The following is a 27,962-nucleotide window of genomic DNA, read 5'->3' on the forward strand; positions in this document are numbered from 1 at the left end:
GAGACTAAAGGGGCTTCTTTTACAGGAAAGGTGATCAGGAGACGCTGAAGTGCAAGAGTTTGTTTTGTTTTGTTTCTCTTATTTAACAAGAAGAATAGTTGTTGGGGGAGGGAGCAGGGAATGAAGAGCTTCAGAGAGGTTTATAGCAAGGGCTGTCCTCTGATCTTCTTAAAAGTGAATTAAAACGCTTCAGGAAGAAAAGCTCGGAAGCATTCCCATCTCCCAGGTCTTCTAAGGAAATGAGTGGCTTATCTTTTAAACATAGTGAAGTTGAGTTATGTTGTAAAAATATCTATGTGTAACCTGAGAACAGGTAATGCTGTGACTTCTGCCATCCATAATATAATCCACAGCTACTTTTTACTGTGACAGGAGCAAAGATTGTTCTGCTGAAGAGGATACTTTGGGGTTCAGCAGGGGAAGATGGCACTGTGGAGCTCAGTTTCTTGATTTGAGTCTGATGATTATCCCTTGAATTTGACTTGTGTTTATTGTAATTTTTATTAGAGTGTTTATTCAGATTTTCTAAGTGGTTTTAGAGTAATTAAATTCTTACATTTTAAAATAAAAAGACTTACAGCCCCCCATGCTGTGACCTGGTGTGTGACTGAAAAATGGACTCGAAGACTGATGGATTTCTTGATAAGAAACTAGGTACAATATAAAAAAATGTTTCGTATAGTTTTTGTAAGTTCTTTGCAGAAAGTTGTGAAGGAACTACATAAAAAAATGTAAAGTGGTATTGCTGGATTAGAAAGAATCTTAGGTATGCTGCCAGTAGAGAGAAAATCAGTTTATGTATTAAACACATCTCAAGTTTTTTCAGCTTTCACTCCACCTGGCATGCCTTTTGATGTGTAAAGCCCATCTGTTTGGGAGCGTTTGACATACTTTTTTTCTACTTCTCTGTGTTTCAGCAGTATTTCTGGATATGTGACAGCACATATGGACAAGCTAGTAGCTTGTTTTAACTTTCTTACAATGAATACTAACAGCTAAGCAACACTTCCTTGATGCATTTGAAATTAATAATATGCTGTTGAACTTATGCTTAAAGTATTTCTTTTCCTGTTTTAGTAGGAAAAATATGTAAGTTGAATGAGGCTGATTCATCTCATCTTTGTTGCTTCACATCACAGATCTGTGAACACTTTTTTACAGCTCTGACGCTCAGAGAAGTAGTTGGGTGGAAGTGTTGTGCAGTGGTACAAGGAACAGGATTGTGCAATTGCTGGTTTATTGTATTTTTGTTAGATTACTTTTAAACAAGTCATTCCCTGGTAGGAGTGTGAGGGCAGAAATGGGCATGGGGAGTGTCAGGGTGGAAGGCCAGGTGGTCCTTTTGGCATCAGCTGTAGCTTGGGCTGGTTTAGGTGGTTTGTTAGCCTAAATCATCGGAATATATTCTGATAGTCTCTCAAAATGGTGTTTCTGGAGATGTCAGGAGGGGAAGCTGACCTCCTTCTAGATAAACTGTTATCCTTGCTTACTATCCCATAGTTGTCACAATCCTATATACATGGAAAAAACATTGGGAGGACTGCAGATGTTAAAGAATGTCAAAACTGGGATGTATCTGTGCACTAGGTGAAGAGATATTCTTAGTGGAGCCCTGTCACTGCATGGTTATTGGAATTCAGATTCTGGAAAAAAGTGGGCATTTTAATTCATTCTGATGGCTGAAGAAATACCAATTGTATGTTTTCCCCTATAGACTAGCTATCTGGGGATATCAGTAGCATCTTCAAAATGAATCTGAAAACTATTTAGGTTTCTGAAGAAACGAGGAAAATTGCAGGCATTACAACAAAAACTGAAAACTGATACACTGAGACCAAGGACTTTATACAGCTAGTCATAATACTTGTAAATTAGCCTAAAGATCAGTTAAAGCAATTGAACTCAAAATGTCAAAGGTTAGGGGTTGCAGCTTTTGGGGGCTGGGGGACTTTTCTAGGTTGGTTTGACTGGAATCTAGTAATAAACAAAGTGCAGAAAAAACAAACAACTTTGTAAATAAACTAGAATATATCACTGTGTGAGAGTACAATATACCTGACTGATTAAGGAGGGGACTTAAATCTTTTCTTTTACTATACATACAACTTTGATTTTGAAGGATGAGTGTAATTTGATGGTATACGTGTGGGAACAGCATTGCTTCTGTTTCTTTTTGAAAAGACTGAGATATTAAACAATATATTTTTAAAATAATTTGGGGTGGTAACCACTTTTTGTTTTTTAAAACAACTTTTTTCGTGTCTTTTATTATGTGAAAAAGTAGAACTATAAAAGCATGTAAAATAACAGATTTGTGTAATGTTAGAGATTATAGATAGGTTTTCACCACGCACTGACAAATGTCTATCTTCATTTAAGATTTAAATACCTACATTGGATTGACTGCCTTCTGTGCAGATATCTGTGTGTCATTGTGTATATGATCTTTATATGCTGAGGGTATTTAAAGAGTGACAGCTATTTTAACTTTCTCCAATCACAGTTTTGATTTCAGTTGTTAAGGTACTTCAGTTTCCAGATATTTGACAGTAAGAATCATTGATTCCATTATTATGGGCAAGGAATCTGTTTCATTCTTAAAATTCAATGTTAGTTCCCCTTTTGTTTTTTTATGTATGTACATGTATTTTATATATACGCACACACACAAATGTGTGTGTATATATATTTATATAAATACACATTTTCATGCTTTCTAGGTAAATGATAACTTGAACCTTGACCTGTCAGATGATGAAGAGCTGAGAGAACAGTTGGATATGCATTCTATCATTGTTTCCTGCATCAGTGATGAACCACTCTTCACAGCAGAGCAGGTGAAGTGTTCAGCAAAGACAGTGTTCTCAGTGTAGTATTTTCTTTTAGTCTGCAATCATTTTTTTGTTCTTCTTCCTTGCTGTTCACCATAGCTAAGCTTCTTGATTGTTCTTTATTTAGGGTCATAATAATATGTGAGATATTACTACGTCATTCAGATTTGAAAAGTATTCCAATGCCAGGTGAGGTTGACAGTCCAGGGTCTTTGAAATCTTTATACATTTCTTACCAAGAATTAGTCAGAAATATTACTAAATTAAATATATGTGTTAAGAAGCAAAAATATTTTCAGAATGTTGGTGGTATTGTAGAGTTTGTAGTTTTCCAGCATGACTGTATGGCCATATCTTCACGGGGCTTTGTGCTTAGTGAGAATTCTTTGAAGTTTTTGCCTGATATGAGAGCAGATCAACAGTTCTGCTACTAAGCTTTCAAATTACTTAGTGTCTAAAGGCTTCTGTTCCAAATCCATGGATTTACTTAGGTTATCTTGAAAATTGCTTTTCTGAGTAAGGTTAATGACTGTCCATTAAGATCCTGCTTTAGTAAGCAAACGCAAGAATATATTTTCTTCTTGTTTAACTGGTTACCTGTGAACTTTGATGAGCATGGTTATTAAGAGTATGAGAGACAGGGTTGCTTGAACTGCCTCAGCTCTTTTTTACTCTGAGGTGGATCTCAGCACTGTCTACAGCCTTTAAACCTGTAAAAGCTGATGTGTTGTTTATTCAGCTGTTCAGTTAGTAATTTAGCCTGTAGAAATATGGTCATTTCTATACTGAAAAGTAAGATCTCTATGCACAGGATTTCTGTTCTCATACTTCCTGTCTGGCTCAGGTCTTATGCCCAGGGATGCAAATCACCTTCAGGTTATGATCGATCAGTTCATAAAACTTCTCATAAGCACAGTAGATTTTCAGGTTATTTGGAGCTTTTTTTTTTTTTGCTTAGAGAAGTGTAGTGAAATGGGTGGGGAGGTAATTGATTTTGTTGTTGTTTTGTTTTCCTTCAGCTGAATACTCAGGAAAGATATTCCAGCTCACTCTTTAGTTCAGTTCTCTTAAGCAGAACCACGTGTACCTTCATATAGAAATAACTGTGTAGTTTCAACACACTGCTTGTTATGAGATCACCAATTTACCTTGAAAAGGTAGGCTTATTCTCAGAGAGCAAGGATGGGGAGGAAATGTCAATATGATTTCGTTGATTCGCTTCCATCCAGTATTGGTATTAGTTTCATCCAGCAGCATCTTTGTTAATTGAAAGTAAAAAAACCCTTAAGCTCCTAACAGCTTTGCTTGAAATTGCAGGCAGTTTGTCTTCATGCAGGAGGGTTTTCATAAGGGTTTTCATTTTTTTAAGGTGATTGAAGAAATAGAGGAAATGATGCAGGAATCACCTGACCCAGAAGATGATGAAACACCTACCCAATCAGACCGGCTCTCCATACTTTCCCAGGAAATTCAGACACTCAAGAGATCCAGTACAAACAACAGCTATGAAGAGAGTAAGTGATATTAATTTAGTATTTTGCTCTTATGCTTATTGAAAATATTTTAAAGGGTAGGTTTGCCATGTGTTTGATTTATAGCAAGTCCTTCTTAGGAAATACCTGCATTTGAAAAAAAACCTGCATTTGAAAAAAATATTTTCAAAATGCCCTGAAAGAATAGATTTAGAACATAGCTAGAAGACTTGATCTTTGTCAGTTTTCATAACTTAGAATAAAAATAAAACTTTATAGAATTTCAAATTAAAGCAAATAATGCTGAAGCTTGATTCACTGGAATGAGGTCTCTTCATAGGTAAAGTGATAAGTTGATAATTTTTATTAAACTGTATTCATTTCTATATTTTAAAGTTAGACACTTTCTTGAGGCCAGTACACTGTGTTTAAGAAGATTAGCTAAAGCTCTTGAAAGCTATGCAGTAAATAAAGAAAATAGTGTTTCTTTGGTACTGTTCCAGTCACTGCAACATATCTTGATATACAGTAAAACAGAAATAAGGCAACCATTGCTTTTTTTCCCCATAAAGACCTTGCATATTTTTGTCTCCTCCCCTTCCGTTCCTCTTCAAAAAGTTTAAAAGTTAAAAAAACCCTTTTTATCTTCTACTCAAATTAAATCATCTGTTCTTCCCTACACAAAAGGAAAGGAGAAATCATATGTATAGTTTAATTGTAGTAGGTTGAATTGTATGTAAAAGAAACCTGTGATTAATCAGTTTCATGATGGAAATTGGTTTCATCTGTGTATTTGTCAAATTCAATCTAGAAGGTGATAATTTGCTAGATGATCCTTCTACTTTTGTCCCTCTTACAAGGTTTGGTGCTTTCTTCCCTGTATTCTGGGTCAGCAATATAAATTCTGTTGAAGATTCAGAAAACTGGCTGACCTTTTGTGACATGACTTACAGTTTCTGCTATACTTCAGATTTATGGAGGAGATCCCATTTTCATGGCTGGACTCTTAGCTGTCTCAACACATAAATTTCAAGAATGGGAAAGCAAAGTGTATCCTGCTCAGCAGGGCTTCCTGCTTTTCTGACAGTTCCATATGTCCTTAGGTTTGGAGCTAATCAAGCTTGCTTGGTATTTCATATGATATTTATTTTGCTTTGCCTCAGGAGTTCATCTTGTCTGTTGCATCTTTATGGTTTAAAGGTCAGCCTTGACCAAACACCACCTTGAGTTACTTTGGCAGATAATTTAACTTTGCTTCACCAATTTCTCAGAATCTGCTTTCATGTCTTTCAGGTCACTATTTTATGAAAAGCTCTTGCTGTCTTTTTTTTTGTGTGCAGAGCTGCTTCAGAATTAGTCTGCATCTCTCTGAAATTGTTGGAGGGTTTTCCTGGAAACTGTCTGGCTTTTATAAAACAAGTCAGAGGTGTTAATGTTTAGGATTGAGAGCAGGAAATCAAAGCTTGTATTTACTTTTTTCTTGGATAGGAAAAGACGTGTATTAAGACAGTCCAAAAATAAAACCAGATTCCTTTAGCCTACATACCTAAGATTTAATCCAAGTAGTCTTCTGCATTTGAATTACTCTGTCTTCACTCACCTGCATCAGCTGAGTAGTTCCTATGTAGCCCTTTTGTAGGCTTTGATAATGACAACTGATCTATCATAAACAAGTCAGGATTGTAGTTGGGTAATCTGCACCTGTGTTTTTGGAACAGTCATTACTTAGGCTGTGAAGCTGGTTCTGAAGTGTTGGGGCTCACTGGTGCTCTCTCTAGTCGTCTTTTACAAAAACAAAACAGGGGTACAACCTGTGCTTTTTAGACTGTCCTTTGTACTGAATGCATTTGGAACTTACTTGTATTAATTTTTACCACAGAGTTTCACAGACTGTAAGGCCTATTCTGTGACTTGCACCCACACAGCACCAGATAATCTTGTCACTGAATTTACCTTTCTTCCCCCTGCTTATTTTTGAGTTGATGTTGCTATTTGCTATTGCTGACAACCAGACTTGACTTTGCAAAAAGTTATTGCTGTGGTAAGACCTACTGTGGTATGTGCAATGACTGTGAGCACAGCCAAGATCTGTGTTACAAGTAGAGTCCATAACCTGCATACTACATACTTAGAATAGTTTAAACAACAATATAGGCGATGGATGGTTCAAACTCTTGAAAATTAGATCCTTAAGTTGTTGGCACTGTTACCCTGCTTGGTACTGTTCCAGTGTTTGAACAAAGTTTAAGGCCTAAGCTACTCTGAAAAACTGTGGCTCCTTGCCAGAGAATTGCCTTAACAGGTTTCATTGCTTTCTCTTTAGTGAGTAAGTGACAAGGAGCTTTCTCCAATCAGTTTTCCTTGCTGTAATTTAAGAGAGAAAAATCACATTTCACCTATTACCTTTGATGCTTCTAAGAGCCATACTTTTTTGTAATTCGTATTACAAAAATCGGCCTTATTTGTATTTTTCAACACTGGTCTGTAGGCACTTTCCCTTGTAACAATTTTTTTAAACAGAACATCTACTAGACTAATTCAACATAACCAAATAATTGCAAACATCTATGCAGTGTCCTTAAACAGATTGTACCCTTCAGTGTAACCAGGACTAGCCGTTTCTCAAATGCCAGTGAAAATGATGTTCTTTGACATAGCAACTGCTGGGATTTACTAGCTTCCTAGGTGTGTCAGACTTAATTGGGAATGGAAAGCAATCCTCAAAGAACGTGCTCACTTTTAACCCAAGCAAGCCTCAGAACATTCTTCTTGGTCATAATTTCACTCTCTGTAATGCATGACCCAATAGTATCTTTAAAATGCAAACCTGGAGGGTTTTTTTGTTTTCAAACTGACATTTTACAGGCTTCTGATTTAGCTTTGACCAATTCAGTCTCATGCTTTCTCAAAACTATTAATGCTTATTTTTGATTGAGATGAGCCTGTCAGCTAATTTTGATCTAAGTCGTTGTTTTGGGCAAGACAAGGCCATGCTTTTGCCTACAATCCCCAGACAAAGAAAATTTGGAGGATTTTGTTGTTTTTTCTACTAAATGCATCTAAAATGTTCTCATTAAAGCTTGGCACAAGCTTTTATTAATATGCATGCATACCTTAGTAATATCCCCAAGAAGATTCCCTCACATAGTTTCTGTATTACTGTAGGTGAAAAATCCAAGGATTCCTTGGAGAAATGCCAGCGTTGATTGTTGTGTCAGAAAATATGGAGACCAGTGAGTGTGGGTGGAAAGTAATAGTTAACAGAGGTGTCAGCTTCCTTAACTACAACATGCTGTTCATACTTGCAGATTATCTCAGATTTCTCAGAAATAAGAAGAAAGTTTAACCATCTTCTTGTTGCTAATCTAGTTACCTCTGTGATGTGTTTATTCCTTTAGGAATATTGTTTTGTTCTATGTAGTTTTAGAATTGAATTTTTTGTTTTGAAAAATTTCGGAGTACTTTTTTCTTGTAATTCCCACAAGTATTCTCATGCTTAAAATCTTGACAGATTACTTTTTATATGAACTGTTTATAGGAGTAAAAAGATTGTCTGTTGCCGAGTTAAATGAACTGCTAGAAGAAATTGAGACCGCTATTAAGGATTATTCTGAGGAACTGGTACAGCAGTTGGCTCTACGAGATGAGCTGGAGTTTGAGAAGGAAGTGAAAAACAGCTTCATTTCTGTCCTCATCGAAGTACAAAACAAACAGAGAGAACACAAAGAAACGGCAAAGAAGAAAAAGAAGCTGAAAAATGGTAGTCCTCAGAATGGCAAACAAGAAAGAGGTCATATGCCTGGAACAGTAAGAAAATTTTTGTAACTATTTATACATTCAATTTTTTTTTTGTAGTAGTAGTAGTAGGGAAGTAGTAGTCCTAGATTATATCAAGATACCTGGTACACCTGCTTCCATGTCTTCATTCACAGACAAGGCTTAGGCACTTCCTATTGAGATTATTTTTTTCACAAGGTCATATAACACTTTATTCTTCTTATACTCAAAAATGATTTTTTTATTGTTTGCAAATTAGCCTGGAATCAGCATACCTTTCTTGCAAAAAATACTGTCTTTGGAGGTACTGCTGTGTGTTCTATTGTCAGTAGGCAAACTCATTTATCTGTTTGGTTTCACTGTGTGAATTTTAGTGTGTGTTTGTACCACTGTTAGTCTTGCAGGAAATTCAGTATTATTGTTGACGTAGTTGGACAAATATTTATTGATCATGTTGGTTTTTAGGGAGGAAAAAAGTAAGTCTTACCCTGGATCTTTTGAAACCTGTGGCAGAGTTACTATGTCCAACGAGAGACAGGGGTGAGGCCGAAGTGTAGTGCAGGTGTACAGGAAGGAGATCATTTGCTTTATTCTTTACAGAACATAGCAACAAAAGGAAAAATGTCTTTGAACCAGAGTTTGAATAATAGGAGGCAGAGAATGAAAGAAATTAGGTTATTATCTTGTCAATGCAATTTTTTTTTTCTCTTATCTGTCTAGTATAATTTTAAATTACCTAAGTGGGATATCAGTGTTAGAATTTCTTAGTGTCTCTTATAGGATGTGGAAAATGTGGTTAATGTATTGTAGATCTTGGCTAAGTCCCAGAAAAAATGCTTCGGTTTGACATCAGAAGGTTTTTTGGGTTTGTTTTTCAAACATAAGGAATAAATTTTTGTAATGAAACTTTAATTCTTCATAATCGATTTCTAACCTTAGAAAAATAAGATACCTGTGATATAACCCAAATGGAGTTCTGATCTTGTCCGTCTAATGAAAAGCGTTTCTGCACATAGCTAGGTTTTAATGGAACTCTAAGAAAGTATATGTCTGGAAGACAATACAAAATTGTCATCCCTTTGCAAGAGCACAGTGAAAAGTTCAAATATACTCCTTTTTGGTTCTCAGTCATGGAAAAACAAAAAGCGGTATTCTAACTAGGAAGAAAAATAATTATTTGGTTTTGAAACTTGAGTCAAGTGATTCATAAGCTATTCTGGTTAGTTTCAAGTTTGAATGATGCTTTCAAGTATAACTGTACGTGGTCCCAATGTAAGACATTTTCATATTTGGTTGCTTCAAGATATAGATGAGTCAGATTGCTTTCTGAGAGGGATTGAACAAACTAGCTCCCAAGTAAGACTGTAGGCTGCATATGTGTGGTTCCTTTGAAAATAGCTTTCACTGTCACCAAGTACAGATTTGAGAGCTTTCTCCCAGAAAGAGGTACAAGCTTCCTTCCTTCAACGCTCCTTTTTTTTTTTTCTCTTCTTTTTTTTTTAAGGAAGTGCTGAGAATGTGGATATGGATAGTATGTTCAAGTAACTTTGTGAAGAGTGAGTTTCTGTTAATAAATAATGTATAAATTAATAATTTTATTAACCTATAATGAAGTCTTATTTAAATACAAAGTTTGGAAGTGGGTTAAATTTTCATACTCTTAAGAAAATCAATTCTCCTGCAGATACTATAATTGAATTTTGATAAATAGAGTTTTTAATTCTTTGTCCTTGATACAGTCTGTGGGTAAATCACTTTCTTAGACTTCTAAAACTTTTACCTCTCTGATAAGGGCAAACTGGGGAGTAATTAAAAATAGTCAGGGCTTCAAGATACTAGTTTCTTTAAGCAGGATATCTTAAAAGAGTTAAGATGGCTTTGGCAACATCTATGTTTATTTACTGACCACATTGTGCTTTAGAAAGCAAATGAATACTGTATTCCAGCACATTTTATTTCCCCTCCCATCAATAAATACATTCAGATAAGCATGCTGAGGTGTGTGCATCATACTGCCCTGTGTCAGCAGCTTGACAGTTTCTTCTTTTTATGTTCTTGTCAGTTGCTGATTTTTATATCTCATGCTAAACATCAAAATTGTTTTGATTTTTTTTACTTGTCTTGTCCAGCAAGCAAAAAGGATTACAAACTTCAAGAAAAAAACCTGTTATTGGATTATATATTAATTTTTCTTTACTTGGATTCCATGATTCCATGTAGTGGAGCTTGAAATTAATATGGGTGCATTATTATCTAATTGTGTATATTGTATCATATTACAAAAAAATGGGGAATACTAATTGTTGCTTCAGTTGTGGAAAAGGAAGTGTGAAAGCATAAAATGTTTTAAAGAGGTAGAGCTGAAAATTACTACCTCTGAACAGTGTTTCTAGGAGGTGCTTAAAATCTGAAAAATTAATATCAGCAGTGTCTCAAAGTATATTGCCTAAACACAAATTTTAAAGGAGATTGTACTGTGAACTAAACTTGCAGAAATATTATTTTTTACATTTCAAAATGAAACAGCCTTAAAGGCAAGTCTCGATTATTGGGTCTGCAGTGTGAAGATTTTGTTTGATTATATTTTTGATGTAGTTATACTGTTTAACTGCCATTGTAAGGTTTGCTTTTTAATTATAAAAATTAAGTAGCTGAATGAAAAAATAGAAATGTGCTGAAATACATCTTAGAGCTTGTCTTTGTCATTCATCTTTTATAGTCTTGATAAATGCTGATTAATAGTCTTCTGAACTTTTTTCTGTCCCTTTTTTTCTTTCTGCTATGTTTTCACTACTTTTAGCGCTTCAGCATGGAAGGGATCTCAAATGTCATACAGAATGGCTTCCGCCACACGTTTGGAAACTCGGGTGGAGAGAAACAGGTGCTGGGCTATCTTCTCTCTTTTCCTCATTCTTTGCCTGCACTTTTGGTAGGAGCTGAGATCTTGAAAATTGACAGTAGTTGAAGATAAATGCTGAGACAGGAAAAAGTAGGACAAAAATGTTGGAATCTGTACTCTTTCCCTGCCTCAGGACTCTGATCAGCCTACAGTCTCTTTCTCTCCTCAACACCTCAAGGCAGTCAGGACTTGATATCCTGATGCACTGAAATAATAACCCTTATTTCTTACCCCTTACTAAAAGTCTGTTTTGGCATAGTGCGTGCTTCGAATACATTGCATGTCTGTAAAAATCTAATATGCAATCGAAGAATATGTATCAGGTTAGACGTAACACTTCAGCCTTCAGCATTAAGGACTTGGATACCATCTACAACTGAAAAAAGGTTTTGTTTTCTTTTTTCTTCAAAAGTTCAGAGCTGATATATATCTAAAAACAGAGCAGCATCTGGAAAATGCATGGACTCTATTGTCTTTTTGCCTTTGAAAACTGCATGATGTTAAAAGCAGCCAAACGTGTGCAATGCAGATTACTGATATAAAATATATAAGCCATAGGCAAGTTTGTGTCTTTTCATTGACTGTTTAAATGTTGAAATATACAGCACAGAGACCCAGCTTCAGTGCGTATTACTGTAGATGTTACATATACCTAAGTAACAAGATTCTTATGCTTTATTTCAAAGTAATACTTGTTTGTTTCAGAACTGTAGTATGTATTTTACTAAATGCATTCTGTATTTTGGTAAAGTGTTAATGCTTATGCTATTGTTTAGGCTTTTGGCACACGTTACAAAATACTGGTATTTCACATTATTTAACGCATACCTGTTGTAGTTTATGCAGTCATGTCAGAGGATTGGGGGGGGGGGGTATTATTTATTATTATTATTTTTCCCCCTGGTGAGAAGTCCATTGAGGCAATAAACTACCTGGTAGTTTAGAAGTCATGGCTGATAAGCCTTTTGTCTGGAAGATGACTGGAGTATCCTGCAGAGGAGTTCAGGAGGTAAAACAACTCCTCTCAAGTAATTCCTGAATCATGAGGTTAGAAATCATGGACTTAACCCTATTTCTCAAGCAAGGCATATGTATGAGAATTCATGAATATATAGATCCAGCTGTGTGTCCCCAACTTTGGGGGTCTTGAACACATGCATAGAGCTTACCTAACAAGAGTTTTTTATCACTCTACATTATCTCAATACTGGTAAAGTAATAGCTGTGCTGTTTTTTTTCTTTGCTATCTTTACCATTTAATAATAAATTACAGCTGTTTACCTGTATCTTTAGCTATTTTAAATATCATATATTTTCATAAAGTGAACGTATTTAGCTATGCCAGCCCCTCTTACTTCTGGTTAAAAGACTTTTTTATATGCATGTCTATTTAAATACACTTTTTCTTCTTGGACTGCCTCCTAACTTTCTAGACATAAGTAGCATAATCACGTATTAACAATAACACTGATTGGATAACTCTTACAGTCATTTTTTGAGTTAGTTTACTAATGTTATTCTTCGTGTTGATCATACTTTTCCCCTGATTTCTCTTATACTAAATCCTTGTTAGCAGGGTTATGGGGGGTTTTTTTCCCCTTCCTGTATCCTAAAGCCAATGATGGAAATAACAAGAACTTAAAATGAAAAATAGGGGAGAAAGGTAGGAAAGATACAAGCTCTTTTCTGATTTAGTCCTGGAAATCCATTTTTCTATGGCATTTGGTTTTTGTTTGGGGTTTTTTTTGTTCGGTTGGTTTTATTCACATTAACAAACCGTGGCCCTGCTTTTAAATATTGGTGTCATCTTCTTATTGCAGAAAGTTGCAAAGTAAAAAAGTATTAGATGCTCAGTTGCTTAGTGCTGCTCTCAGAATATTCGAGTGTTTTTTCAGGGAGTGTTGTCATTCTAAACTCATGTTCAGGTGTTTTCTGCTAGCAGGAGAGAATTGGTTACCAATCTGGAGTTGTGCTCCAAAAAAAAAATGCAAGGACAGACAATTTTTTTTTGTACCTTAGAAGTTAGAAGTTCATACACATAAAGTCACAGCATAAAGTTTATGATGAGTTTGTACAGTTATTTCAGAACTCTTTCCGGTCTTTAATTTTAATGGTATTTACCACCTTTACTATTTTCTGGGTAGTATTACTCTGCTAGTGGGTACTTCCCTTTTTAAAATTGTAGTCCTTTTTTGTGTACGTGTGTTTGAGACATAAGTGAAAATGGCTTGGAATTTTTCAGTGTTTAAAGAGAAACTTCCAGTGGTAACTACCTGTTCCCATCTGATAATGCAGTTGGAAAAAACAGCACCAACTGAATAAAAGCCATTGAAATGTTGGTAGCTCTTTCTGTGATCATATTTCCAGAAGAAAATTCAAGATAGTCATCTTCATTTCGATTTTTAGGCATATTGAACACTTTTTATGGGTGATTACAAATTGAAGTGGGAATTGCTGCTTATATTGTCAAATCTGCTTCAAAAATTTAGGGGTCACAGTAGACTTAATGCTTGGCCATGTCAGTAAGCTACACTTTAGTAATTTTTTTCTTCCCTTTCATATTATGTTATCCTTCACACAGCAATTCAGGGAATGAGTTTTTATGGTGCCATTATAGAGACTTATTGTTGCAGCAGCGAAGCACTGATGAGAAAAACAAGATGATTTATGGAAATTAAGAAAGAAATTACATTTTATTATTATTATTATTATTATTATTATTATTATTATTATTATTATTATTATTATTACTACTGTTAGGAAAATTGGAAGGTGGAGTTTACAGGAGGAGGAAAACAGGGAATATTGGTATTTGGTCCAGCAAAACATGTCCTAGTAATTTATTGTCTAGGTAAAGGGTAGAATGCCACTTAGTTCTGAAGGCTGGAAATGACAGCCTGGGATCTTATTTCTGAGTTAGTAGATGTACTTTCATCTCTGACATTTGCAGATTTAACAGCCTTATATCTAGCTATTGATTCCAATAATTTTATTAAGAGTGCAAATCTCTAATGATACCTGTTGGTTACATCTGCTGGAAAAGAAATCGAAAATTGACCGTTTCCCAAGAAGCATACTTTCCTCTGCTGCGCCAAGTGGATGTGAGAAAACGCAAAAGGAATAGGGTGGGAGAAAAGCGCCCTGTGTTTGCATAAGGTCTTGGTGAAGTGGCAGTACATCCCGTATAATAGGTTCCCTTAAGTTACACAGAATTAAGTCTGTCTGGCTTTTAGGCGAAGGGTATGGTTGGGCATGAGGGGCATGAGCCCACTCTAAACATGGCAATGGTTATAGCTGCATTTGGCAGCACTAAATCTCCTTCTGCAAAGTGAACCTCTTCATCGGTGTCTGAGTTACACTTGACTCTTGCTGAAGTGCTGCTACTAGGAGAGAAGGAGAGCTTGTATATAACGTGTTTTCTGATTGTTACGTGGAGAACCGTGTATCTCTCAAGCTGAATGAGAGATAGAGGGTTGCTTTGCCTACTGCCTTGTAGCTGTTAGCCCAGAATAAAGTTCCTGTTACATTTTTAAAAATTGAATTGAGGGAGATTTCAGGAAGCTTTTTCATTTGGGAAAATTCCAGCAATTTCAGTACATTTGAAATGCTGACCTCTTTAAGAAGAATATGCATTCATATAGGCTGCAAAGTAAGATGTGGCCTAAATGCATTTAATAAAAGTCTTAGAGCAACAGGGTTGTTTCAAGAGTTTGAAAATAAATCTTGGTTGCACTCCAGGTAGGAAAATTCTGAAAGATTTAAGGAAATTGGGGGGGGGGGGGGGGGGGGGGGTGCTTTTGTTTTTGGGGGGAGGGTGTTGTTTTGTTTGGTTTTTTTTTAAGCTGACAAGAAGGAAAGATTTCAGTGAAGAGTGAACAAAAGTGGAGTTGGTTTGAAACAGTCTGTTGGCATACTTGACTATTAAAACTGAAAATTGAAATCAAAATCCAAATGGTGGGCACTCATGTTTAATTAGGCTTGCTTTGTACCTTTTGGTTGGAAGTGTATAGGGTCAGAAGGCAAGAGTTGTCTGTTTTCATTTTCACCGAACTGTAGGGCAGTCTAATTTTCTTTGTGCGTAGGACTATAGATCACCTTTGGAGCTGGGACTGGGCAGTGCTCTTTGATCTGTCAAAATCCTTGGAATGTTTCACATTCCTACTAAGAGTTGCACAGTCACTGAGAAAATTCTATGGCTTTATTTGAGGCTGTTCAAACACAACATATGCAGAGTTAGAAGATTCCTCCCCCCTCCCCAGTACTTGCTAGCACGCTTGTACAAACCTGAACACCTTACTTCATGCGCCCCCACAGCCTGTATCAGTTGTGCTCTGGAATCCTTTAAAAAGCTGACTGTTAGCAGTTTCCCAAATGATTTGAAGGCAACATCAATATTTATGTGGAAAGATTTTTTTTTTTTAAATGTACTTACTGGAAAGAAATAATTAATTTCTGATTTTTGGATACAACTAGTGTATCACATGATAGTTATACTTACTTTTTTTTAAGACCAGGTGTGAAAATTGTTCATCTGCATTTTTAGTGTTGTTTGAGGGGAGGTGGTGGGAAGATTGTTCTTCCAGCTTCTTATTCATTATAATAAGTACTTTAAATACATGGGGGATTTCTGGTTGACTTCTGGAGGGAGGAGAGGAAAGATTTCACTATTGGTGGCTCTGAGGAAGAAACCTAATGAAGAAAATTTTACTGTAAACAGGTCCAATTTTTTAAATACTTTTTTTTTTTTTAGTTCTGCATGACTTTTAAAATGATGGTCACATCATTTGGGGAAAAAAAAAAGTTGGCTTCTGTGAGAAAAGCTTTGGGATAGGAGAGGTGGAATCTTAATCTCGTGTGAAATATGATCTTTTGAAAAACTTTTATGTGTGGCTAGCAATATCAATTGCTACAATTTTTTGTAAAATAAAATGCAAGCAACATAAATTGCATGAAAAGACTGTCAAGTAACTCTGTTTTTCATTTGACAGTATTTAACAACCGTCATTCCTTATGAGAAGAAAAATGGACCCCCATCTGTTGAAGATCTTCAGACATTAACCAAAAGTGAGCATATGAAGTTCCTTTCCTCTTTGTATTTCCAACTCAAAACTAATTTCCAGCTCAAAACTCAAAACTGATTTCCAACTCCAAGTATTTCCAACTCAAAACTAGCTAGTTGCTCAAAACTAATGAATTGTACAGTTATCTCTTCCCCCTTACCCTATGGCGTGTATGTAAAGTTCCATGATTTTTAAGTATGCATTTTGGCCAGTTTTTAGTTGTTTTCTGAGCCTTCGCAGTATGTTTGTTTTCTAGCTGTTCCCTGAAACACTGAAGGCTAGAAATTTGCATGTATCGGAAAGTAAATGTTCTCACATTATTTCAACAGGTGGGCCTTACAGAAATACCACGTCATGGACATTGGCAATACTGTCTTGTAGTACCTGGTATACCCCTGTTTGTTTAAACTTGCTGTGCTTTATTGAGGTTATTGTAATGAGTTTGAAAAAGTGGAATGGATGTTGGGACGCTTAGTAGTAGTTGTCTAATGATTGCAGTTGATTGCCTTTAAAATAGCCTGCTTCTCTCTGAGGGTTTTTTTTGTTGTTAAATTTTAATAATTAGGGAGTATAAACCAAACAGAGTTTTGACAGTGCTTTGAATTCCCCTTTCTTCACATCTTTTTAGGCTAGATCCTCAAAATTATAAGTTCTAAGTCCTCTGTTTTTTTATTCTAATTGGCATGAAAAATAAGGTTGTATTTTAAAAAAATTAATTGTTAAGGTGGTTAAACACATTAAAAAAATTAATTGTTAAGGTGGTTAAACACAGCAGAGCATCTCTGGGAGTCAGTGGCATGTCCTTCATTTGAGGTTTATAGGAACAGTTTAAAAATAGATGGTAGAGTGCGTCAATGTATTTGATCAGACCTCAGTGCAGGGCTTTGGATCTAACTACGTCTTAAGGTACTTCCCAGCAGCACAGGTTTGTGATTCCACAGGTGGCTGAGGAATGGTAAAAGGCTCATTGGTTGTCTCCTGGAAAGAGAAAATAAGTATTGTGCAAATTTTGGAGTAAATTAAATGTTTAAGCAAGAATGAAATTCCTTTTATTTTTCTGCACTAGAAACCCTTAGCTGATAATTTGTACTTTTATTCTGTTACAAATCTATTTTTCATTTTATATTTACTCCTGCAGAGAAATTGTATCCTCTTGCCATATTTAAATTTCACTTGAAAATATCTCAAAGATTCGGTATTAAGCAGTGAGAGGTTAAAGCCTCCTGGAAACATTTTTTTGTTGTTTGACAGTTTATTAGCAAAATGTCTGGTACAAATGCACTGTAAAGAGTATTAACAGTATTGCCTTCTGTGGGCTGATTGGAACTTGATCCTGTGACTCAGTTGCAGATCTCTGACTCACTCTCTGTGCTGTTGTTAAGGCAGACAGTAAAGCAGGTGTTTGGGGTTGTTTGGTTGGTTTTGCTTTCAAGGCTGTTTATTATTCTGTAGTTATGAACACTAATATCTTACTTTGACATAAAAATTGAAATAAAAAACTTGTTATATTTCGAGTTCAGAGTCTCATATGAGGAATTTGGAGCTTATCAAATACTGCTATTCAGTATAATTATGTACTTTCGATTCTTTCAGTCATGTCCAGAGCACTTCATAAAGGATTTTCATTGTTTTTGTTTATGGAGTAACAAACAAGCTTATATGTGTCAAGTTGAGCTAGTCCAAATGTTTTTCCTTCTTCAGCAATATGCAAGGATGGACAATTTTGACTTGATAAAAGTCTCAAAAATGGCATTTTGGCATTATTCTAAGTTAATGCCAAATTCAATCATGTATTTAAGATTTTTCTAAGCTACAGTTGCTAATGTTCACCATTCCAGGGGAAAAAACCAACATTTTCATTAGATCATTCACAGCAGTGTTTCTCCAGAAAAGTGTCATTATTCCGTGATTTGGGATGAAGATCAAGGAAATAAATTAAGTAATGGAGCATACATTTTTACCTAAGATTTCCAACCCTCCAGCAGTTGTTAGCATATTTTATTTTTGGGTGTGGTGACTTTCTTTTGGAGAGATATTTTTTATAGGGAAGAGGTGCTTTTTTGCTGTTATGACTGATAACATTTTACTGTAATAATTAACCATGTGAAACTGGCTCTTTTGCATCCAGCTACTCGGAGTTCAGTGAGAATTACACAAGTGAAAGGTGGAGATATGATGTATCTCATTGTATCTTCTTATATTCGACTTAAGAGTTTTCTTACTAATCTCATAGCAATATCCCTATGAGTAGTTGAAACAGCTTCATGGTATTTCTTTAGCGAGTGTTGTCTTTGTGACTAAATATCTGATTTTTTTTTTTTTCATACTTCAGTCCTGCATGCCATGAAAGAGGATAGCGAGAAAGTGCCAAGCTTGTTAACAGACTATATTTTAAAGGGTGAGTATGTTTCTTAGCAGGGTTTTTTTTTATTCTAAATTAACTTCGTGTACGTACAAGGTGTGTTTGAAAAGAGTAGTCCTACAGCATTCATGAATTACGTTGCCCTTCTGTCAAACACAGCTCTCATTTATGTTCTCTTCTATTTTGTCCAATGTTTCTGAGCATATAGTTCATAAATAAAACATGTTTGTTTGTGATAGTATAATATAGCAAAGTATGTAGTGTACATTCAAATAGCTGAAGGACATCAGCAGGAGCAGAGCAGTTTGGCTTACAAAGTTAAATGGGTGTAGTTAAAAACTTGTGTTGTACAGGTTTTTCAGAGTTGGAATTCACGCTGCCTAGGGTAATCATGGATTTGCTAGATAAAGTGCTTATAGCTTCATTTTAAGTGTTACCTTCTGACCAGTAGTAAAAATTATTTATTTTACATTTACTTGTTATACCTTCTGCACATTTTATTTAAAAGGTTTGTGTACTAATCATTTATTTTCCATTCTTTGATTATATTAATAGAATGTCAGACATTGAAAATCACTGCTTGCTTTAGCTTTAAGGAGTTGTTCCAGGTACTTTCCAGGTTGTTAAATTACTTCTAAATGTTTTTCTTCTGACTTCATTTTTGCCTAGATCTTATTAATGCTTATGTTCTTACTTAATTCTTGACATATAAATGGTACCATCTTCTTTAGTGTTTAAAGTTTAGCGTATGCATCAAACTCCCAAGGTCTGAACAAATGGATGTACAAAAGGGTGATGGATGCCTTTTTATTTGCCACCCAAATGTATATTATGTTCTACTTCATGTTCATATGCTGCCGACTTTTTCTCTTCTTTTGATATCGTGCTTTCCAAGTCTCACTGTTTTATCAAATACAATCATTTGACTTAACTCCGTCCATACGATTTTTAAAGGTTTTTGTATTTCTTACACAGACATCTAATTGCTCTCATCTCACAGAGATTTGAAAGTACTTTCACGTTAAAGTTGTGGATAAAATTTAGTGTACTCTTGCTTCAGAAAATCTGAAAGGAGTGCCATGCAGTATTCTAGAAGCTCTGACAGACTTCCTGTTGGAAGAGGCTTGTTTCTAAGTTTCATGTAGGGTTGCAGAACTACCACATATAATAAGAATGCAGAGATCCTTTCAGTTGATTCCTCCGATTGCTCCGTTGTTTACTTACCCTTTCTGAAAATTCTTCCTATATTAGAAGATGTATTTGCTTATGAGCTGAGAGCCATTTAGGCTCAAGATCAAGGGTTTTTTTAATGGTGATGGCACTAAACTTTAGTTTTGTGAAGCAGAATCTTTGACCGAAGAGGATGAACTGTTGTCAATAATCAAAGCTGTTTGCTTTTCATCGTAATACATCTGGTAGAAACTGATTGGAATTAATAGTGCTCTTTACGGTGTCTGCTCTTATTTTTAGATGTAGCTATCCAGAAAAAAATTCAGATTACTAGGATACGGAGAAGAAACTGGCTGCCTAGGTTAAACGGAGAAATCTTCTGCACAGAAGGCTTATAAAACTAGATTAGCTGAACATATGACAGGATGATCTAGGAAGCTTGATACTGAGGTTCCCTCCTACCTCTGCCTCTGCATGCTCATGACTCTAAAATCACCAGGGATGTTCTACTAGCTAAATGCAACAATTACAAAACCATTATGCTCATGTTAAATGTGTTGGACCAAACAGGTCTTCATATACAAGCATTGTTGTCTCTAAATTGTGAAACACAAATGATTGGAGTATGAAAAGTAATCACTCACTTGCATCATACCAAAAGCAAAAGGTGATTTCCCCTCCGCTGCCATGATTTCATTACTGAACAGAACTCAGCCTTTCTCACTCTTCTGTGGATCTGTTTGCACAACGGCATGCAGTTGAACAAGCTAGTGAGCACAGATTTTTACTCTTTCCTTTCAATATAGCCTTAACTAAGCTTCATATTGCTATGTTTAGATTATATTAAATATTTATAGCTCGGTTGACTGTGTTAAATTGTAATGTAGACTTATCTGTGGAACAGGCAAAGTCTTCCAGTTGTTTCTGAAGTTGTAATCTGTTTCTCTTCTTTTTCTGCCACTAAAACTTCTGGCCTGAAGCCTGAGTTGAGGCTTCATACATGCTGCAAAATACTCCCAGCCACCTGTCTATTGTCTGAGAATTATTTTAAAGCTTGTTAAAGGGAGATTAGATGATTCTAAACAATCACTTGAAGTAACTTTCAGCTCAGCTTTTATACCTGAAATTCCAACCTACTCCCTGAATTTCAAAATAAAAGGAGTGACCTACTTCTTAAAGAGTCTGCTCTCTTCACTGGAAAGATTAAAAATGTCTTGGCAAGGTGAAAATTATTATGAGGATTTAGAGGTTTGAATTTGTATTCCAAAAGAAACAGGAGGATAGCAAGTTCTGGACCCAGGAATAATAATCCGTATGGTATAGTGGTAACTGTATTCATTTTACATTTGTTTACTCTATGACCCAGCCATTGTCTTAGACTGAATGGATTCCATTTCTTTTTATTAAGCTTTAATCCAGAAATGATATTTTGAAATGTGTGAATTACATCACCGAAGATACTTAGTTCTGTTAAAATCTGTTAAGTTCTTGTTCCTTTGAGGATCATTTTTTCCAATCTTGAAACAAAAAAGCAGGCAGTAAATTGTATGTGACAATAGGATATGTGTAGCTTTATGGGAAATGCAGTTAGTGTGGCATTTGTCAGCACAGGTAAAACCTTGTTTCTAGTTCTAGATTCCATTTTACACAGCAAAGAAAAAAATCTTACTTACCGTAAATTCTTAACAATTCTTTTTTAAAGCAGCACTGTCTTTTTATTTTACGGTATTTAAAAAATTATAACATTCTAGTCTTATGTGGGTTTTATGGCTGTCCACAGAATTAGTAATAAACTTGCCCAGATATTGTTGGTTACTATTGGAAAGTTACTTAGATTGTTTAGAGTGAAGAGCTGAAGAAAAAAATATCAGGAAAAAAGTGATTCTAACAATTGCCATAGTATTGTTGGCATAATGTAATGGAACAAATAAAAGAAGAATGCTGTGAACCTGGAAAGGTTAATGGAACCATGAGATAGGGCAGTAAGTGTTGATTTAACAAGAAATCTTGCCAAATTCACTGATGATCTGATAATACAAAAAGACAGTGACATAAGTTTATATTTTCTCTGAATTTCATGGTATTTTGTAGAAGTGTCACTATCTTGAACTAAATGCCAAAATAATTCTGAAATTTGTGAAAGACTAAATTTGGATCATGTAGGAAGACACACACAGACCCCCTCCATGTGTGTTGTCTAATATTTGATATCTTCATTTAATGATGATTGAGTAAATTTGTTTTGGCAAGGCGCTTTGGCCAAGAGCTGGAGCATGGGAGTGGAACTTGAAGGAGAGCTCTGCAACCAGATCTGCTATTGACCTTCTATGTTACCATGGATCATTCCTGCACTTTTTTTTCATAACCAGCTAATGCTTCTGAAACGCTGGAAGTAGAAATCCTCAGAACATGGGATGTGCGAATACGGTATAATAAAGAAGTGAAAAAATCCAATGCAACTCAGTGCATTTCATGCTAGGAAAAAAAAAAACTCCATATGCATTTCTGAATAGGATTATTAGTTTTGAAATTATTTCTGGTGTTTGCTTCTTTAAAGCATCCTCTTTTCCCAATTTCTACCGCCCCCTTGTGTCCCCCAAAATGTTAAAAATATCATCATTTTGTCCTCACACTTAAGTCCCTCTTTCCAGTGATCAGTTAGCTCTCCCCTGGATCTATTCCATAGGGAGTAAATCCTCAAAGGTAAGTATCCCAAAGCCAGACTATGTACATATTCCATGTAGAGTCTTGTACAATGCAGTAGCTTACCTTCTCTTGTTCGTGTTACTCTTGATGCAACCTAAATGATTTTCAAGGGGATTTTTTTCCTTTTGTGGGTTTTGTTTCTTTTTACTTTTCAGTGAACATTTCCATCCTGAAGTTAGTAATAATGAAAGGGACTTAGTGATTTGCTTTGCAAGTATAGTGCAGTTCTCCCACCAGCATATGATTCATATTCTATTTTATAGATTTAGAATGCAAATAGATGGTAACGTGAAATTGATAAGCATTCGCAATTGTGCTTACATTTTTCTGAATATATTTTTAATATATTAATATTGTTACTGTATTTTATCACTAGGGATCATGGGTGTCAGTCTCTTTTCCCAAGTAGCAGGTGATAGGACAAGAGGAAACAGCCTCAAGTTGCACCAGCGGAGGTTTAGACTGGATATTGGGTAAAATTTCTTCACCAAAAGGGTTGTCAAGCATTGGAACAGGCTGCCCAGGGAAGTGGTTGACTCGGCATCCCTGGAGGTATTTAAAAGGCCTGGAGACGTGGCACTTAGGGACGTGGTTTAGTGGTGGACTTGGCAGTGTTAGGTTAACGGTTGGACTTGATGGTATTAAGGGTCTTTTCCAACCTAAATGATTCTGCGATTCTGTGAAGTAGAAACTGAGAATTGGAGGAGGGTGGCGGAATGCATTCGCTGACAGGGAAAGAAGTATCAAGCCAACACTGAAATTCTTGATCTTAGAAAGCACACTTTTGGACTGAAGCTGGCAGCTTAGTAAGCTCACTGTATTTAAATGCTTTTTGTGCTCATGTTTCTACTGATCTTTTTTGATGGCTTAACAACTATAATGTGCTTTGAAAACATTGCGTTTGTTTCCATTGAAAGGCCTGCACAAGCTAGTAAGCAGCAAAGTTTCTTGTGCACAAGTTAAGCTGTAAAGCAAGGAGCACAGATGGAGATATTTTTGTCGTCTCTTGTAGCTGCATTGTTTCTAGGTGTCGCAACAAGAATAGGTACCATATCCTTAGATGAAAGCATGTTTGTATTGACTGTACCCATTGAATTTTTTTTTTTACAGAAGCTTTCAGTCTTTCTTCTCGCATGTGTAATGTAATCACTTTCTGCATTATGATTTATTTGCCAAGTACAATAATGCAACAAGTAGTAGCATCTGTAATTATTGAAGTATGAAAGTTTAGGCTGTTTTCTGAAAAAAATACCTCTGTGCAGTTGTGTTGTCTGTCTCTTCAGCCTCACAAGTAATAATTGCCAATTTCAACCCCACAAGACAGAAAGAAGGGTTACTGGAATAACTGCATTTCACAAATACTGTAGGGAGCTGCATCTAGGTAGGAGAAGGACTGAAACCACTGTTTCTATTGAGCTAAAGGCTATTGGCTTTTAAAAGCCAACAACCAGTTGGCCGGATAGCTTTTATGTATTCACGTACAGGTGAATGCACTTACCGTAGCTCCTGTCAGTCTGGGGGCATGAGGACAGAGGAACAATATGGGGAGGACCTGCTGGGATGGAGTTCATAGCGAATTCAAAGTAGAAGCTGAGCAAGGCATGGTGGGAAGGGGGGTTACCTAGTTTTATTGTTATGGGGGTAAGGAGGAATATCTGAGGAAATCTGCTGGTTCCTTAATTTATTTACATACAGAACAAATCAATGAGATATATAAACGTTAGCCTGTGGATATACACAGAATCAAAATATTAGGGATAAGTTGTCTGGTATCACATCTAGACACAGTATTTCAAGATATTAGTTTTTACTTCTAGTTTTTACAGAATATGAGGATTTAGCTTCATGTACTGGGATAATTTTTGACTATAACATACTACCAGTATGATACGCAAACTGAATAAATCATTCTCTGTACCCCTGCAAGGTTAACTGTTTTTTTTCCTTAATTCGAGAACATGTCTAAGTAAATTCTTAAACTCAAAAAATGAGTTTAACATCACCAGTGAAATTCTTAAATTCAAAAGTAAGTGGCATTCTTAAAATATAACTATTATATATAACAATAGATAAGTATGTATGTATTTATAGCCAAAATAAATGCATTTGAAATCAGATATATCCTTACAGTAAACTGTTCTGAGATGTATTTATTCCTAAGCTTTGTGTTCTTTTCCAATTGTCCCTAAACAGTAATTGAGACATAAAAATACAGTGCTAACAATAGTAAGCTATACATTACTACTGAGTAAAATGCATTAAATATGTCTAGTATTAATTTTTCAGGCTTTTTTCTGAATGTAGATGCCATGAAAGCAGAATCATTTTCCATATCTCAGCTTGCTTTGCTATTTCACATCTGATCTTTCAAGCTTCTAGTAAAGGCTGAAAAAAACCACAGGCTTTTTTGTTTTAATAAAGCAAGAATTTATCCCTTGTTCTATTTTTAAATTATGCAAGTGTTTCAGATAAGAACATTTATTTTCATGTCTTTGAAGTTTTTAATTGTTACACCTGACTTCTTTATTTGCTTTTGTGTTGTGCTAGCATTGGTTTGAAAGCTGGATTGCTCTGAGGTTTGTGTCTTACATGTGAAACAGGAATGAGAAACACATGAAGGACATGTCTTATCTTCCCACTGTGTGATTCAAGTACACGCACCAGAATTAGAAAGTAGAGTTAGAATCTCAAATTGTCAGTGCATATTTTAAAAATATATCTGCATGTGTCACCTTTTATTTAATTTTCTGTTTTCTAATAGAACACCTCAAAAAGCACTGTTTAAGACATGACCTTTAGTTAACTCATTTCTGGGTAATATTAGTTAAAGATAGTGGGTTGTGTCACTTAATTATATTTTGAGAAGAGGGTGATATCTTAATTGCCAGTTTCAATTGATTTCTAGATTTTACTGTGTTACTGATAGTGTAGAATTCAACATTTAAGTATTTTCGTACACGCGATACATTTTATACAGACTAACTTCACTGTTGTTTATCAACATGTATTTGTGGTTCTTTTGCAGTACTGTGTCCTACATGAAGAGGGCTGCCTTTCAGAATTAGCCATGCTCCTTCCTATGATGAGAAGCTTTCTGTGGATATAACTCATAGTATTTTTCATTTGGCACTATCTTAGGTAAAAACCAGTATGCATTTACCTCCTCTGTGTGTGCGTGGATTTTCTGATTCTACAGCAAGTCTTCTGGGCATGACAACTCATCCATTTTAACTTAATAGTGCAATGAACTGGAGCAGGGAACAAACATTGTACAGTTTTACTCACATTGTTCTGGCTTTTTAAAGTCTATTTTTACATTGTATAGCATGTAGTAAATCCTCCTGCACATTTTGTTGTTGGAAGGAAAAGTAAACTTTGAATAGTGTAAATAAAATAAGCCTAGTTTTAAGGAATCCATATTTAAAAGCATCCTTAGTTCCTATAGCAAAGATGCAAAAAGGATCATAGTCAGGCTTGGACTAAAAGATTGAAGCGAGTTCTCCGGGAAGCACTCCAGAACAGTGTTGGTGGAAGTCAGCATTTGACACTTCTTTTAAAACAGTAGCTTTGATTGAACCATGCAACAGTATTGTTCATACAGTGAACAAATCCAGATTCTTTGATGGTTTGGCATAAGTAATTGGTGTGTTACCTATCCTTGTTGTCTGACACAAACATCCAAGTAATGTAATATTTCATATTTGTTTTTACTTCAATTATTAATGTTTGTGTGGCTTAGATATTCTCCCATATTGCTGCTATAATTTTACTGTTTTTAATAAGTACTTGATCTTAACAAAAATGCTTCAATATATAAACATTTTAAAAGGCTATATCTTTTTAAAAATACATGTACAGTTTTAAAAACTTGCACCTGGGTTCCAAATTAGTATTATATCGAGACATTGGTTGTTGGGTATCTCTAAATTTTACTACAAATCTCTGTTGTAAATTGTATGCACTTTCTTCTCTGTGATGATGTATCTGCATTCAAACAGATGAGAATGTATTTTACAAATCCTGTAAAAGAAACATATCCCATAATCTCAACATTAAACACTTGTCACAAATAATTTTGCCAGTCTTAAAGATTAGATTGAAATATAAGGACTACTAATAAAAATAAAGGAACTATTTTCTAGGTTGAATTCCTATTGATTCTACACCCAGATTTATATTCTGAATGTGTGAAGGCACTGGAAGATAAGGTCCTAAAGAGATAAACATGTCTTTTCTTCAAACAGTTTTTCCATTTGAAGTCTTCAGTCTTTTTGTTAGTTGAAGAGAAATTTGCTCATGAATACCTTGAGTCACTTCTTTAATAGTGTTATCATTGTCACCAAATGTTCATTTTGATCAGTAAAACACATTCAGTTTGAAAATAGTTCTCATAATGCTTTCCCTTTTTTCTAAAGGCCTCAATGTTTCTGTCTTTTGTGCCTTTTTCGGTTGGTAAAGTTTTCAGCCTAAAATTCTTTTCTCCTCCCTCTCCCCCCACTTGACCACCAACGGATACTTGCCAGCCTGCTCAAGAATAAATAGATACTCTGCATAAGTGTGTCATATGTGAGGAAAGGGGGGGTGGGGGTGCTTTATGCTACTTTATTTGTGGTTTCTCTAACAAGAAAGCTGCCATTTATTTCTTTAGTTGATGTGTTGCAAACTCATTATGGCATGCTTTTTCTATAGAAATGCTTGATGTTGACTGTTGATGCCTGGAAACTGGCAAAAGGGATGACCCTGCTTTGCTTCATTTTTTTAAAAAAGATGCACATGTTGTGAAACACACCGTGTCTCCAAATAAGATGTATTCAGAGATGTTCCAATCTACTGTTGAGGCTTGAGGTGACAAGATGGAACAAAAAAGAAGAATTTAAGGAAAGAATTTTTTAAAAAGAAACAAAAAACACTTGACAAAGTTTGTGGTGTTAGTTGTAGCAAATCTTGGATGACTTAAAGTCATGAAATACTAAAAGTAGTAAAACTTGAAAGAAAACCCAACACTAAAGACCAGAAACAGTTTTAGTGAGCTAAGCATCTGCTTGGGTATATCATGCCCCTCATCAGACTAAATGACTTCATCATGAAAAGTACGTGTTTACCTTGTATGTAGAATCCTGGCGTTAAACAACAACTGCCAAAGGTGGCAAGTATTATATATATATATACCTATTTATGTACATTAAAAAAAATGGATCTCAAAACATTTGAATAAAAAGAACCATGCAGATCTGCTTTTCTGCTGAGTTCTATGCACTTCATATTCTTTATTATGCATCCTTTTTCCAGCTGCATTATTGAATCTTGCATTCTTTCAGGGAGCTGGATTTCATTATTCTTTTTAGTTTTAGCATGTGATAGCTGTAAATGGCCACCCAAGAACAGTTGCTGATAAATACCCTAGAAGAGATTTGGTAAAAATACATTTTTACCAAAATCTGTTCCATTTTTAATATGAAGAGCCCTGGAAGCAAAGTCTCGTTAAAATCATTGAATTTTAAGTTACTTAAAATTAGGTGATTTGTATCACTTACTGGAATAGCCTTTTTTTCTTTTTTTTGTTTTTTTCCTTTTTTTTTTAATCCGACCCTTTTTCTGGGTTTCAGCTATTCTGTTTGATATAAGCTTATTCACTTGCTGGCTAGAGTCAAATTTTGAGTCAGGGACTGTCTGGACAGTATGGCA

At 35.4% G+C, this 27,962-nt stretch overlaps 1 protein-coding gene across 1 annotated transcript in view; it reads left to right on the forward strand.

Annotated features, from left to right (window-relative positions):
- Positions 1–26,414, forward strand: part of FEZ2 (fasciculation and elongation protein zeta 2) — a 28,932-nt gene extending 2,518 nt beyond the window's left edge. Inside the window, exons 3-8 of the mRNA XM_075496095.1 lie at positions 2,721–2,837; positions 4,201–4,345; positions 7,842–8,110; positions 15,968–16,043; positions 18,372–18,437; positions 25,303–26,414. Coding sequence (XP_075352210.1) covers positions 2,721–2,837; positions 4,201–4,345; positions 7,842–8,110; positions 15,968–16,043; positions 18,372–18,437; positions 25,303–25,319 — 690 coding nt within the window. The 3' untranslated portion in view covers positions 25,320–26,414. The remainder of the gene's footprint in view (positions 1–2,720; positions 2,838–4,200; positions 4,346–7,841; positions 8,111–15,967; positions 16,044–18,371; positions 18,438–25,302) is intronic.
- The last annotated feature ends 1,548 nt before the right edge of the window (positions 26,415–27,962 follow it).

The sequence above is a fragment of the Mycteria americana genome, chromosome 3 (genome assembly GCF_035582795.1).
Source record: "Mycteria americana isolate JAX WOST 10 ecotype Jacksonville Zoo and Gardens chromosome 3, USCA_MyAme_1.0, whole genome shotgun sequence".
NCBI classification, from domain to species: domain Eukaryota; kingdom Metazoa; phylum Chordata; class Aves; order Ciconiiformes; family Ciconiidae; genus Mycteria; species Mycteria americana.